Source organism: Nipponia nippon, unplaced genomic scaffold (genome assembly GCF_047370975.1).
Source record: "Nipponia nippon isolate SJK-2023a ecotype South Korea unplaced genomic scaffold, ASM4737097v1 scaffold_4, whole genome shotgun sequence".
Lineage (NCBI taxonomy): Eukaryota > Metazoa > Chordata > Aves > Pelecaniformes > Threskiornithidae > Nipponia > Nipponia nippon.
Genome location: NW_028262358.1, coordinates 97094632 through 97111396, shown reverse-complemented (window position 1 = coordinate 97111396; position 16765 = coordinate 97094632). Strand labels below are relative to the sequence as shown.

The 16765-nt window shown below is 36.7% G+C and overlaps 1 protein-coding gene across 1 annotated transcript in view; it reads right to left on the bottom strand.

Moving 5' to 3' along the window:
* Nucleotides 1-16765, bottom strand: part of EYS (EGF-like photoreceptor maintenance factor) — a 923675-nt gene that overhangs the window by 228117 nt on the left and 678793 nt on the right. The window contains exon 37 of the mRNA XM_087776394.1: nt 906-1135. Within this exon, the coding sequence (XP_087632520.1) occupies nt 906-1135 (230 nt within the window). The remainder of the gene's footprint in view (nt 1-905; nt 1136-16765) is intronic.

The following is a 16765-nucleotide window of genomic DNA, read 5'->3' as shown; positions in this document are numbered from 1 at the left end:
ATACCAGCAGTCTGGCAAGGGCATTTTTAACTCTAGTTGCCTGTATATCATACCATGGGAAGATCATTAGGAGGATGTTAGTTATATAACCATAATCTAGACAATTTTTTTTTTCTTCTCCTGTACACCAGTAATGCCCTTTAATACTATGAGAATTATCCACTACCATTTATAACCCACTGTACCTTAAAAGCTAAAGAAGTTTTTGAAGCCAGCTATAAAATCTGTCATAAAAAAGAACTTTCTGAAAAGCAGTAATGCAAAATAATTACAATTACAAAACAGAAACCCTAGCAGTTATTGATCAGTTTGTCTTATAGCCTTGATTCTTTTTACAAAGAAACCAGAATTGCTCAAAGAATTATTTTTTATTCAAATTCTAATTAAATTATGTTCATTTGACTAGTATGTGCTTTATGAGCAACAGTAGTACAACAGAAATATAAATGAGCTACAGAGTAAAAAAAGCCTTTTTCAACAAAGGACCAGGCACAGTGGCGAAAAAAAAAACATCTGTAGAAATGGAAAACATACAATCTTTTGAGCAAATCTTCTCCTTATTTTCATGTTAACTTTCTTCTTAACTTAACATCCCAGAAATAATATGTCGTGTAACTTGCATTAACACAGTGCACAACAACTTGCACAAATAATACATTTTTTTTTCATTAACTCAAGTCTGCAACTCTTACTAGTGTGCCTAACTGATATCGCCCATCTTTCTTACACTGCAAATAAGCATTACTCTAAATACCTCAATGAATCTAGTCCTGAGTTACCAACAGTAACTGGGACAAAAAGCAGAGGAACATGATGATCATTACCTCTTCCCCTTTTCCTGCTCCAGAGAAGCATAAGACAACTTGCATTTCACAACTAATAGAGAAAGAATGAACCACAACTACCTTTTTCGCAGAATCGACCACTGAAGTGTAGTGGGCAGTCACACTGAAACGAGATGGCCCCAGTAGGCAGAGAGAGAGGATGACAAGTCCCTCCGTTATGGCACAGTCCTTCCTGGCATACAGACAGCAATTCGGGGGAAATCTGAGAGGGCACAACTGGCTCAGGCAACTCAGGCACATCAGAAGAAACCATAGACAATGCTGTTGACAGATGTGTGGGTACAGGAATCCTGAAAGGGTAGAGACAACATAACAAAACAAAAAATCTTGAGACCTGATTTTGCCACTACACTTCAGCTTCATTTAAAAACAGTAGGGTTTTTGTTTAGAAATTCAGGTTATATTTAAGAAAATGTGAGTACATTAGTAATTTCCAAATCGAGCCCCCATCCTGAAATCTAGCAAAAAGATAATGAAGGTATTTTTTCCTGTGAGGGAGCAAGAAATAACCTCCATGCATGTAGCACAGTTTGTACATACTCTCATAATTCCTTTTTGGTGGATGTCAACAATGGAGTGATAAATAAATACACGCTTGTATTATTAAATATTTTATTGCTTGAAGTTACCATATCTCATAAGGCTGTTCTAAAAGACATGACTTCCATCCAAGTAGATTAAGCATGCATATGCAGAAGGAAAATGCTGTAATACAGCAATACAGTGTCTTTTAATTAATAGAAATAACTATATGGGGGGAGGGGAGCGAAAGAGAGATGAATGTGTTTCCACTTTTCCCCACAAATTTTCTTATTTAGAATGACATTATCCCTCCCGTCTCAATTTTTGATCTCTCACATTAACTACTAGACTGATATGTTAATCAGTTGCCTCCTTTTTAATTATTTCCTATCTCAAAGTTTCTAGAAATTAGTTAGCAATACCACCAGTTTGTCCTAATTATCAACTCTTTTTGTTACTGCTTGTTTTTTTTATCCAGAGAGCCAAACTTCTGACTCACTAAAACCATACAAATTTGAGGCTGCCGATTTACCAACCAGAACAACTTGTGTGCAACACACAAATTACTATGAGCAAATTACTATGGCAAAACAAAAGGAATCAAAAGTCACAAGAAGATTCATGACTATTTAATAAGCTTGCGCAATCAAAAAAATAGTTTTCATTAAATTTTACATAAGTGATACACCTTTTTTCGTTTTATGAAGTTCAAGAGGTTTTGCTTTTTTCCAGAAAGCAGGTTCTAATTCTGAAATTTGGCAACAGTAATCTAACAAAATACCTTACTATTTTATTTCACTGGTAATTTTAAACATTCTGAATATTTCTCTTATGTCTTAATGTTCTAAAAAAAAAACATATTAGAGAAAGGGAGACTAGGTTGAACTGAAATGACACTAACATTTTGGCCAAAACAGAACATAGAAATTAAATACTTCATACAATGGTTTATAGGCATCACAGCCAAATTCTTACTTATTTTGGTGAAAATGGTGGTATAAACCTGCTTTACAAGAAATAATATTAAAAAAATCATATATTGGCCCCTGCTGCACCCTCCCCTCTCTCCTCGTCACTTGCTCTTGTATCAGCTAACATTTCTGTTTCACCATATTGTAGAGGTTGGAGTAGGTCTTAAAAAGCAGCATTCGAAAGGGATGATGCCTCATGAGAAGAGTGTGACTGCAGAAGCAAGGCAGATGGGGACATAGCGGTGTGATGGGACACCTTCAGTCTGACTTTGCATTCTCCACTCCAGGCATCTGTCTTCTTAAATCTAGCTTCCAAATTTTTTACATATCCCATTTAGTCATGACAACCTGGAAACTGATTTTAAGAATTTCCTTTTTGAAATCCATATTTTAGAAGGTACTAACAAACTTCATAATATTCTGAAAGAAATCAGTATAACACATCCCAAGTAAGTATGTTGTCTGTAAATGTCACTACTGAACAATCAGTCCTCTGAATTATCAATACAGCACCTGTACAAAGAAAATGATACATGCTGAGAGGCAGGTAGGGAGGAAAAGAAGCTGGGCAGAGGAAGGATAGAAATAATTCAGGACAAAGTAAATATCTAAGGGGACCCAGAGAAAGGCACAGTTATTGAGAAAGGAGTGGAGCCTGGGAAAGAACAAAAGGGACACAGGGCTTATCTGACAGCAAAGAGGAGACATGCAGAGCAATAATGGTAAGGGAAGCATTAGAAGGGGATACTGAAGCAGGGACGCAGACTGCATCCAAAATATACGACAGCCAAAACACACACACTATGGTGGTTAGAAATGAGGATACAGGGCTTTCCAGGCAGTTAAAAGCCATCCACTTTATGTGAGAGAAAAGCATGCAAAAAGATGGCAGACAACAAGAAGGCTGAAAACAAATCCCTAAAAGATTTTGGAGACTGAGGACTTGTCGATAAGAGGCTTGGAATTTTAAGAAAATAAGTGACTTCCTGTTTATTTCCATTTACATGAATAGAATAACAACATTTCCATTTATATGAACAGAATTACAACAAAGAAATTGCTGGGTTTATAACGATCCTTTTCTCTTAAGGGAAATAACAAACATGATCTTCATATGGGCTATTCCATTCAGAGCAGTATTAAGAGTGCACTAACATGTGTGCTCTCTTCTACCAGGCTAGCACAGCGAATTGAAAATGCTTAGTCACCTGCTGCTGAGATTACAACACTGATTAAAAAAAAAATTAAAATCTTCATTTTCTCCCCAAATATAGCCTAAATGTTCAAGAAACTCTGAACTAATAGTAGGCTTACATAAAGAATCAGATATTTACAGGAGAAATTTGTTGGGAACTATTACTGGGATTTGGGGTTGATTTTTCTGTTCCTCCTGAAAAGTAACCAACAACAAAAACTAAATAAAACTTGGTGCATAAACTAAGCTCTCACTACTAGCTATTAGAAAGACCATTTCTCTAATGACAGATAAACCTGTAGATGACCATTGCAAAATTTATTCCTCTGACTCTAGTCACAGCTACTGTCAGTGGTAAAATACTGAATGAGAGGGATATCTGCCTGACTGGCAAACCGTGCATTCTGGTGTCCACTGGAAGCACCGATTTCCAGCTGTGGAAGTTTCCCATCCCCTTTCTGGCAGGAAGCTACTGTTTTTCTCTAAAATAGAATCACAGGAGCGTGCTTCACATGAAATTTTATGAGCGCAAGTAATGTAGCCTCGCTTCATTTTTTGGTTGACATTCTAATCCGCGGAGAAGAAAGGAATGAAATCTCCTTGGCAGGTTGATTTCTCCCTGGTTCATTTGCTAGTCTTTCACAAGGTGTCAGCCTTTGCCGTGGTGTTCTGGATGTTTTGCTTCTAGATGGTGCCTGACTGCTTACGTGCCAGCACCGCTTCCAGGCGCCCTGCAGCTCGCTGCCTTACCGCAAAAGCGGAGAAGAGTTTGCCTGGGCTGGTTAGTGGGGGAATGTCTGCAGCTGCACTCACAAGCCATCTAAGCTGCTGCTGTGAATAAGCAATGACCTTGGCTCAATGCAGTTTAACTAAAACATTTATTTGAATAAAGACCTGGGAAGTGTTTAAAGTAATTTAGTAATTGAGGTGTTAGAAGTTTTGACAAAGCGCATCAAAAATAAATCAGGCAAAACTTGATTCACTGATACTATACAACAAGGCCACAATTTTCTCTTTTTTTTTCTTTTCAATTTCCCAGCCTGTCACTGCCTCTCAGGTCAATAATGCACACGGAGATCTTCTAACTTGCTGCAAGCATCAACACATTGTTTTTAATCCTAAGATGACCTCAAACAGCTGACTTTTAGAGGCCTGTAACCTTGTATTTCATGGCTGAGTGCATGTAAGTTTGAAATGCTTGTCTAAATATAGATTTTAGTGCAATTTGAAGTCTTGTTTATTTTCTACTACATTCTTTACTACTGAAGGAGATGTATGATCAGCTCAATAGCAGGAATATAGCACTTAGGGACCATGTTCGCTGTTAAACCAAAAGCACACATAGCCTAACCAACTGTGCTTCCCGCTCCCCTACGCTCTCCTTCTCTTTTCAAAAAGAGCCTGAAACTATTAGTGTGGGGAATCAGAGGCACTGCGGATTAAAAAGTTAACGAAAGTCCCTCACTGGGGACTGAGCTGGTTGTTGCTGGTTTAATACCTGCAATGGGGCCAGTGATCGGGGCTGAAACAGATGGGACTGTTCGGCCTGGAAAAGGGAAGGCTCAGGGGGATCTTGTAAATTTGTATGAATACCTGAGGGGGAGGGGAGGGAAAAAGATGGAGCCAGACTCTTCTTGCAGGTGGCCAGTGAAAGGACATGGCGCAATGGACACAAACTGAAATACAAGAAATTCCACCTAAATATAAGAAAAAAACCCTTTTTTTCGTAGGGCTGATCTATCTATATAATGGACTTCAAACTGAGACCTGCAAAGAAAGCAGACTTGTCCCCAAAGTAATTCATTATCAGGTTGATGGCAGCCATGTCTGCAGAAGCACTCTGACATTTTTCCATGAAGCAGGTTGATGAGACATGCAATGGCACGAGGGTCCCAATGATATGATAACATCACCACTGCCTGTATCTTCTGGTACTTACGCACTTAACATTTTATTACTGAAGTAATGGATTTAGCCTTATCTGATATGAGTGCGATAAGAAAGTTTGTATTTTTAGCTTGTCAATAAAGTAATTTGTGCTGGGAAGCAACTGCTTTTATTTGCAATTTTCTTCGGTGGAGAAGTGTGTACATGCCATTTTTCTTAGGTTGTGACAGAATACTATTATAAGCATGTGTTTTAGATTTTGGAGCCAAAAGAAAGATTTTTCAAGGACATTAGCATGCATGATAGAATATAATTTCAAAAACCTTATGAAACTGAAAACAACGGCACTTTATGGAAATGTTGGTTTAAACGGGAATAAAAAACTAGTACCTTGCACGTAATTTGGCAAGAATTAACAAAGCCTTTTACAGGCTGTTTATTTCACTGTTCACAACCATATCAAGAATAATACTTTAAATAGCATTTCACTGATTTCAATGAATCCGCAGAACAGTGTATCTGCACACTTACTCTACTGGAGAAACCACTTAAATCACTTGACACAATAACTGAGAAAACAATTTAAGAGATTACCAGAGAGGGATTATTTTTGTTCAGCAGTTTATATCTGAATCTTATTTCCTCACCCATCCCAGTCTTTGTTTGATTTGGAAGAATCAGGTGTCTGTTTTCCTAATAGAGATGACTTATGATGCGGCATATCTCTTTAAAAAATTCAGTTCTCAATGTATGTTCCAGGCTATGAGCCCAGCTTCTCCCTCCTACTAGGCACAACATTCAGTAGCAGAACTCAGTGATCCTGTAGTTGCAGCTTTCCATTTAAAAATTCGCAGTTGGTATAACATCATTTGCAACTGCTTTTGCACACACAGCATCTCATTTAATGGTGCAAACTCTTAGCAATGCAAATAATATATTCGATTTACAATGCAGCTGAGGATGTGAGAATGCAATTAACAGATATAATGAGGTTTATGAAAGCTTCGTTTACAAATCCGAAGAAAAAATCATGAACTCCAGGATGCATAGCAGTGCCAGGTGTGGGAAGAAATGTCAGGTATGGAAAGAGAGATGAAAGGGGAAAGAGGAAAAGGAACTACATGTGCTACGAGGCGTATTCCTGTTCTGTTTGCTTTAAAGCACGTAGATTCCATAGACTTTACAACAGATAAATAAGTTGATGTGACACAGAATTTGCAGCAACAACAGTTTATGGTGAAAGTGTAATAGCAAAAGCCTTCCTAAACAAGACATTAAAGCGAGTCCTCCTTAGATGAATCTTTCTTAGATGATATTTGAAAAAAACCCTCTTAGTCCCTAAATTGACAAATAATGGTCTTGCTAGAACTGAATTTCTGTACCAAATCCAGTCCTCTTTTTACTTGGCTTGCTTGCAGAAGTAAGTGAGCGTTGAATCTCTCAGTTGTTCACACTGATCTTTACTTTGGCTTGGTTTTCCTGCTTCATAGCCTTCCCCATCCTCCCTTTCAAGCCCCTCAATGTTCTATCATCCAAACATTAAACTCAAAAAAAGGCAAGCAATCAAAACTACTGAGCACTGAGTGGACCAATGTGCAAATCTTAAACTTTCTGAAGTTTAAGCAAATCTCGAATCTGTCTGAACTTCAGCTTTCTCTTTTACATTTACTCAATACTCACAGTTAGAAAACCTCTTCCCAGTTTCATCTTAGCTGCCACTTAGAAAAACAGCACTTGAAATGCCTGAGTACTGCATCTTTCTGCTGATTTATGCAACTACTTTTGTTTCTTGAAACTAGTGGTTTTGAATGGGAAAAATACTTCCATTCCCTCCTTGAAGATTCTCTCAGCAGATCAGAAATGTTATTTTTTTAACATGGCACTGTACTTGTCCTTCTGAAGAGCCTCTGCAAGATTAGAATGTAATGATTCTGTCCCAGTCCTAAATGGCTGAGTAAATTGTCCTGGGTAACTTGAGTTCCTGTAACAGAGATGCCGTGAGAGCTGTCTAAAAAATCACAATTCCAGAATGGAGTCACTACTGTTTACCAGAGCTTCAAGGGCTAAAGACATTCTTCCACTTCAATGATGCTATCCATAATTTAGACTCCAAAATGGAAGATCTACCTATGAAATATTATCGGACAATGTGTCTGTGAGGGATAAAGGAGAATCACTTCCAGAGCCTCAATATGCAATTGATTTCCTAAGTAATAATTCATCTCAGGCAACACTTCTGCACTGTAATTCTCAGGACTATAGTACCCAAACCTTTGGTCTTTGCCCACAGTGAAGATTCTCTGGATGGCTACAGCCCTGCCTCTCCAAGAAAGAAAATGAAATGCTTCAAGAGGTGGATACAGCGGAAAAATCCAAGTCTGTACTCAGATGAATATTCTAACGCAAGGGATGGGGAATCATATGCAAATGCTTTTCCTTTCTCCAGTCAACCCGATGAATGCTTGTTCCATGCAGGACAGAACAGACCAAGGGACTGGTCTGGGGAGTTCTTACAGAACTTCTGGTAGCAGACTGGCAAGTTTATAATTCCATCAAGCTGAGGACACAAATGAAGTCAAGTATCTGATAAACCAGAACAGTGTTCTTACCATTGACCTAAAGAACAAAAAGTGAAAGCAGGTATGTATGACCATAGGATACATACGGTCTCATCTCAATTTCTTCTGGGCATGCGTAGTAGATCTTGCCCTCTGTGAGATACACTTTTTAAGGATGAGTAGAGGCATTCTCAGACCCTAACAGGAGTGAGGGGGACTCTCAAGAGAATCAAGGTCCTTCTAGAAATGCATGGAAACACACACTTTGGCAGACTGGAACTTCAATGCACCCTGATTACATATTACAGATAAAATGCAGTTTTGAGAGTACTTTGTTTTTAGTGCCTCACATAAGAATAGTTTAGGCATCTAAATAATTTTCAGAGAGTCCTTAATCTTTTTTTGCATTTGTTTCCCCATGTACTGAAAATAGTCCTTGCCTACATAATAGAAGTAGGGAAGGCCTACATTGCTTTATAAATATTAATTAAGATTGCTGAATAGAAAGCATTTTGCTATTCAAAGGCTGTGTGACTGGAGAGAGATGGGAATATAAAAAGGCATTCTGTATCACACACTTGAAATTACCATGAGAGCTGGCCTGCAAGCAAGATGAGACAGACATGTAGAAATCATTAGTACAGAAAGAGTTAAAAATGCAGAGTACTGTTATGTATTATCTACTCTTTCTTCCAGACTTAATTTCTAATTATATCTTAATGCTGGAGATGGCTGGCATGCATAAACACAAACATCATTTATTCATCAGTAATCTGGCATTTAATTAAAATATTACTGCATTCTCATCGAGCGCATACAGAAGAATGTTGTAAATATGACAGGTCAAAAATTTCCTGTGATATTAACAGATAGAGTAAAAAAATATACTACTGAAACCTTCCTAAATAGTATTTTACAGGGTAACAGATAAGGAACTAAAATAATAGGCCTTTATGTATATTCTTTCTATGAGGAAAAAAAATATTTTAGAGTCAATAAAGCACGTGCCACAGATGAGAGAGTAAACAACAGCCCATAGTGGATCTGATACTTAAGAACCAACAAGATTAGAGCTTTCACCCTGCTTCATTATCTCACACACTCCCTCGTGCCCTCACTCCACACCATGCCCCATTATGTTCACTAGGTCTCCACTTTCCTTCCCAACAGGGAGGCTGCTGTTGGTCTGGGAAGCTCAGGTGGAAAGTCATGTTGATTCACACTGAGCTGCTACTCGTAGTAACTGGTCTTGACTGTTACCAGCCACGGTCCCTGTGCATCCCCTGGTATTCATCTCTATATTAGTATGAAATGACTGTAAGGGTACACTAAACAAAGTTATGTTCTTATTAATGGGATTTTCCTAAAGCAAAGTTGTTAAATGCTGGAATACAGAATATTTTTCTTCCATGTAATTGGAAAACTATTTGAATTTTGGCCACAATGTGTTTTTGTAGTGAGCACTCTCACTTTACTTGAGAGTGAACAAATAGTGTAACAATGACAATGACAGCAGCAACCAGAACAATTAATAACAAAGTAATTAACATGCTCAGTACTTATGACCTCAAGTTCAATCTCTTTTCAATTCCAAATTCTCCAAGGCATCAAAACACCACCCAAAATAGCCTTTTCCCTCCTAAATATCTGAAGAAATTTCATCTGCCAATAAAACTCTTAGGGCAGAATTCATTTCATCCAACATTATCTGCCTAAGAGTTTGGAAACCTGCCTGAGCTGATCATCTTGGTTCTCCCTGTAGACAATCTATATACAGAGAGAGGCATCTCCAGTTCATCCATTTGTAAGACAGGTGACCACCTTTCTCCATTGAGCACAGATGGAACTGAACAAATAAACTGTGACGAGTGAGGACAAATTCCTGGTTCTACATACTATGTCACACTTAAAATCATGCATGTTTTGATTAGATAACTGAAAAACATCCTGAACCATTTTGTGGTATTCAAAACATTTGCTAAAAGCATTCCCTATGAATCACATACCTTTACAGCAAAGGATAGAGCTTATTTTAAGCTGTTACAACCTAAAGCGATCTTTCTAAACCTTTAAGAGATTTAAGTTTGCAGTGAAGAGATTGATACGACTTTAACATTAGCAAGAGAATGTGATTCTTGTTTAGCAAAATCTTAAAACATGGAGAGATAGTAACAGGCAGCATTATCAAGACTGCAACTGAGACGTGTTATTATTAGTGTGAACACTGGAAGAAAAGCATAACAGTTCACAGACAAGAAATAAGGAGACGAAATTCCAGATGCCTTGTCAGCAGACTTCTGTCTTTCCTTTCAGCTTGCAGAACAGCACTCAAAACTGTCTGCATAGGAATGAAGATCAAATGTAGCAGAAGAACAACATGCCACTGTGCTGCACTAAACTATTCAGTTTTGGTTAGGACTAGGAATAATTAAGGAGCTGCCTTTTCTCAACCTGGATTACTGTGCTGGTTTTGGCTGGGATAGAGTTAATTTTCTTCACAGTAGCTAGCATGGGGCTATGTTTTGGATTTGTGCTGGAAAGAGTGTTGATAACACAGGGATGTTTTAGTTATTGCTGAGCATTGCTTACATAGAGTCAAGGCCTTTTCTGCTTCTCACACCACCCCACCAGCGAGTAGGCTGGCAGCGCACAAGAAGCTGGGAGGGGACACAGCTGGGACAGCTGACCCCAAGTGACCAAAGGGATATCCCATACCATATGATGCCATGCTCAGCATATAAAGCTGGGGGACGAAGAAGGAAGGGGGGATGTTCAGAGTGATGGTGTTTGTCTTCCCAAGTAACCGTTACACGTGATGGAGCCCTGCTTTCCTGGAGATGGCTGAACACCTGCCTGCTGATGGGGAGCAGTGAATGAATTCCTTGTTTTGCTTTGATTGCATGCGCAGCTTTTGCTTTACCTATTAAACCCACGAGTTTTCTCACTTTTACCCTTCCATTTCTCTCCCCCATCTCCTGCTGGGGCGGAGTGAGCGAGTGGCTGTGTGGTGCTCAGTTGCCAGCTGGGGTTAAACCACGACAGTGGTTTCTTAACAGAAAAATGTTAAAAATGGATTATTCATACCCTCCCATCTTCTTATCAGCCCAAAGGCTGTGACATGGCAAGATCATAGGGAGGCAGAGAACATATTAAATTAAAAGTATGTTATATTGAAATCATCAGGTGGTCAACCTATTTGAGAGTAACATTTGAATAAGTTGATATTTTGTATCTATTGATCCTAACAGCAATTGGTTATCTATCTCAAACACTACCTGAACCCAAAGGTTATGTCATTGAAGGTTTAATTACTTGGTTATGATTTGGAACTAGGCAATACAGTTGCCAAAAGACACTGATCTTTCCAACTACAAAACAAGTTTCAAAGCAAGAGACAAAGAGAAACCTGAGGAAAAACTGGGAGGATATTCTCAATGGCAGAGTGAGTGAATACTTCTCATTGTTACCTTCAAATTGCACTATATTTTTCTGCCATTCTTTCTTCAGTAACTTTAAGTCATGAAGGGCACCTATATTTCAGGCATTGATATTAGCAATTTAGTAGGGTCATTATCTCAAAGCAGGTCAGATTTAAGCGTATCAGCCAAATCCTCATCACCATATCAACAAAACAGCTTTTTATGAAAGCTATCATCTGAACACAATCAGGAGGTTAAAAGATATGAGAATACTTTGTTGTGCTTACCTTCTTTCTTTTTTTTTTTTTTTTAATTTACTTTCTTGGTTTCTTTGTGAAAAATTTAGACAACTCATTTAGAATTCAAGATTCAAAATATCTAACATTTTGATTTGAGCTTCAGAAAGCTGGTCTGGAGCATATATAGCTCAACAAGCTCTTGCATAGCATAGAGACAGGTGGTTTTTTGAAGTTCAATTCATTTATGTTCACATCGTCTTTTTGACACTGCTTGCAATTTTAACAGCTCAGGGTTTTATGAGCTGAAATTTCCTTCTCCCCATACATAGACAAATTACTTAAGATTTCTACTATTGCTATGACCAACCACTGCTTCCTTTAAACTTCAGAGCTTCAAAAGAAATCCTCAAACCCATAACTAATATTGTTTCTAAAAATTTACCAATGATTTGAGAAGGATTTGAGTAGAAGCTGAAGGAGAAGACATAAAACCCAAACTTATCTTTACATTATATGTGTGATTTTGAGTGAACTGTCAAAACTATACATGAATACCTACTGCAGTTTTGCACAGATGAAGCAGTGATTTCTGTATACTCTGAACATCCTACACATTACAGAATCTTCTGAGAGCCAGACTTTCTTTTTGTAACTGTTAATTTTAAAGTTTACACATATATTCTGAATTGCTTATGCTTCTGGTTTCTGCTTTTCATATGCCATGCTTTTTTAAGGAAAAAAAAAAAAAAGGGATTTTTTAATTCTCACAAATATGTCAAGATCTGTCTTGATTTTTGGGTTAAATTTCTGAAGCATTTTCTCTTTACCCAAGAGCTGTGATTTCACTTTTAAAAAAGGAAGAAGAGAAAACGAAAGGATACAACAGGACTTAAAGCTGTTCTTTTTCTGAATAGCTACTTCAACAAAGATCAACAGCATATTTTTTTAAATGTTATACTAGCGTTTCAAGACTGCAGGGGGCACTGATGCACTGTATATGTACAGTACCGCAGAGCAAGAGTCAGACAGGGTATGATTAAACAGTCATGCAGGTTACAGATAAAGAAAAAACACATAAACTATTAATAATCAATATAGGTTTTGAGAAATTAGGTAATTGTAAAATATTTATGTGCATTTTGTAGAGGAATTAATGTTTCTTTTACTGGTAAATATATTTGTTTTTCTGCTGCAATCAAGTATTGTAGGGATAAGACTGTTTTCTTAACTTTATAACCAAGGTCCCTTGAAGGATGATATATCTTTCTAGTATTGCATTACTTAATATTACAGCCTTAAACAAACAATCCCCATTCCCTGTAGAAAATAAAATTTTGCTTAGCAGCTCCCCAGAGAAGCCCATTTATTGGCTGTTGATAATAACTTGTTTATACATTAATCAGCCAATACAGATACTATCTGATTCACAGCCTCATTTACGTAAGAACGTATTACAGTAAGAAATAATTATATATTTTAAGAAATAATTATATATTTTATCAGTTTATTCAATATTTTCTATTTTAGGGTCCAAGAGTGATGGCATCTAAGATGTAGAGATTTCCTGGTCATAAGAACGTATGACAATTTATCACTTAGCAACATAGGGTACACACGCAACCATGCCTGCATCATCTATTTTATATTCAGTACTACTTATTTATGGTTTAATTCCTTTATGCACATAATTCCTTTCTGTTGTTTTTTTTTTAAATGCACCTTACATCAGTTTCACGTCTTCTGTTTATCTCAGACCTTCATATTTCCTGCAGTTACAACTGTACTAAGCCTAATAAGTTATAGCTGTCTAGACAATCCTTTCTAGAAAGACACGCAGTCTAATTTTAACACAGCAACACATGAAGAAGCCACCACTTCAACTGGTAGTTTGTACCAATTATAATCATCATTACAGTTACAGCTTTTTTGGTTTATTACCAATTCAGATGTTCTGGTTACAGCTTTCAGCCCTTGCTTTTAACATGCTGGTCTCTGCTGAGCTAAAGAAACCTCTTCTGTGTCCAGTGTTTCTTCTCATTAAACACATGTGCTATCTTCGTATATGCTTATGATCACCTCAGACATATTTAAAAAAAAAACCAGAGAGACTGAATTCCTAAAGTATCTTTGTGCATACCTCTTTTTTAAAAAACATCACCAATTTATTTGAGGATTTTTTAATTATAACTTTCATCTTTTCTGTTTTTTTGGTACTGCTCCAGTGCACACCAGTACACATGAAATACAGTACAACCAATATCACAATCAATAGTGTACACAGAAATGAAATTGTCTTCCTGCTTTCTTGTTCAGACGCACAGAAATCACATTTATCATTTTGCTCCAGAAGCTTACATTGAGTTGCTTGTCTACATTAACCAAACATAACTCTTCAGGACATTGTTCTTCCTTTGCGGTTTGGTCAGTTTAAAGAAGAACTTCAAATATGGAGTTTTGTACAAAATTAATTTCAAAAAAGTTACTACATGTTTCCTTTGTTCAGGCTTTCCTTTTCTTGTAATAATTAAACCTGCAATGTTTGAGCAATTTTAGAGGAATTTTATTTTATTGCAAATACCTTTTATGCTGTTAATTGCACATTAATATATCAACTTTTGATTTATAGGTTCACAATACGTATCACTACAATGGACATCTTTTGGATATCAATAATATAAGGGACTTTTTAGAAAAAGGTTGGTTTTGAAACTTGGATTCTGTAAAAAGTTTTAGATCTGATATGGAAGTTTTTATTAAAAGTGCTCTGCCAAAGAGAAGCTCAAACCATCTTTTTAACTTTAAAAAATGTTCAAAATCTTTTTCAAAAAGTGGAATATTATTTGTGATGGATTTTTTTATTTTCTATAAAAACACACAAGGTTTTATGATGTTGATTGTTTCACTTTTAGTTTTGTTAAATGAGATATTTACAAACCCACAAATACTTTGTAAGTCATGAAGTCCAGTGGTCTATTCACTGACACAATGAAGGATACAGAATGGATGCCAGCAGAGAGCTGCTAGACAGAATAAAACTGAACTTCCAAACTTTTGTCTTGACATTCTGGCTGTTAGCAGTTGAAGGCAACTCATGATTTCTTATTACTTCTGTATCAAATTCAAAAGTGAATCTCAAAGATGAAAAAAGTCAAAGAGAAAGTATTATACCGATTCAAGCTCCCAGTAGGCAAATTATTCCTTTCAGTATGACTCTCATTCTTACTTATTCTATCTAATATGTCTCTCTTCACAATACAGTCTGGTATAATAACAACTACATCTCTGTTACAAGGCACCCTCTACACATAACTTGGAAGTCATGGAAACCTGCTCCCAAATTTAATTATTTGTGAATATATAACAAAACCTTTCTTTCTGTATTTCTAGATTTCTGTAATTGGAATGACATCAAATGCTAACACTAAAGCTAAGTGTGATTGTAGTCCAATAAGGAGAGCATGCAAGATAATTTCTTTTACTATTCCATTGTCTTTAGACAATTCTTCCCGTTATATACTTGGCTTTTCTGAACCACCGCTCATAATAAATTTAAGACTAGATACATAGGGAAATATTCTTAAAGCAGAATTCTGTCAAACCATCCATGCACCCATCTACAAGTTTTAGACGGGCAGAACAAAATTGAGATTATTTTTTCTATTCTAAGAGAGTAGAAGAAGAGGGTTTTATTATTCACATACCTGTCTGGCTAGAAGCCCAAGTGATTATTTCAGGAAGCTACTGAACCATACCACTTGATATCTTTTGTCACTAAGATAATTTTTCTTAAGCATTAAGGTAAAGTTTCCAAAGAGTATTGCAATGACTATGACACATGATACTATTAATGGTGTGAAAAATACATGTAGTGCAATTTTAAGAACTTTGAAAAATTGTTTTTACTTTGTGAATCTGCTCCAGTTTTGTAGGAAAGTTGGGATGTTCTCAACCCAATCCTTTTTTTATAATTCTAGCCAAAACTTTCTATTTTCATGTGTATAATATTATTTTGTTTGTAGGGGAAGCTGTGCTGAAATCTGAAATGAAAAAGTTACATTCATTCATGAGAAAATGAGTCTTTCTCATAAATCTGAAAACTGTATCTTCTTTAAATAATTTTTTTTCATTGTTTTACATTTCAAAAGCTAACCATGTTCAAGCACAGTTCCTGTTTGGATGACAGAATTTCTAGGGAAAGTATAAATACTTGACACAATTTGGCAGAAGGTAATGAACACTGTCGTTAACCTAGAGGAACCCAAAATGCTGCGGCAATCTGTAGGGTTCCTGGAATGACGATATTTGACGTAAAGCAAAAAAGGGGTCCTCCTCATTTGCTGGAACTAAAAATACAGCTGAAATCCTACACCTCGCCACCCGTCAGATTACCATATAATGCACAGGTAAGAAAGGCTGAAAGACTGCAAAAAGGCTTTTAAGCTATCTTGGCAGCCTTCTACTTCTGATCACTCTTGACACTGAAGAAGTTCCAAATGTGGAGAATTCACTGTGCTGTCCTTTAGGCTGTAATGCCTCCCAGAATTTCTGAACCACCCCATGCTGGTCCACTGAGCTCTGTCAGATCCTTAACTCTCTTATCTCCTATGTAAGAACTTGTGATGACCTATTGAAGAGGTACCTGATAGGCAATCACCTCTCTCATTTCCATGTTTTAAGAATGTGCTGTGGATGTGATTTTATACACTAATCACAGTTGTTTGTGGGACTTACTTTGAATCTACCGCTCAATGTAAAGAGACCAAAGCAGATATAGATTTTTTTTTGTTGTAACAGCAGTCTTTAACACATATTTCTCCTTCCCAAAGTGTTTATGTAACAAATTCAGTTCTATACTATGAGTGTTCCAATTAAAGGTTAGCACTTTATGTTACTGATGTATAAAGGGATCAATTTATATGTAATGGTTAAGTATTTGGGGTGAAAGAAGCTTTATAAATTCCATTCATAAACTGAGTAATCATATAGAGTAAGAATCACCAGTAACTGGAGATATTCACTGTTATATAACTGCACTAAAATAGATACAAAGGTGTGACATGAGTGCAAAATAGCGTTTCTCCAGCACTGGAACCTTTTCTTTAGCACATAAATCAAATATATTATAAAAT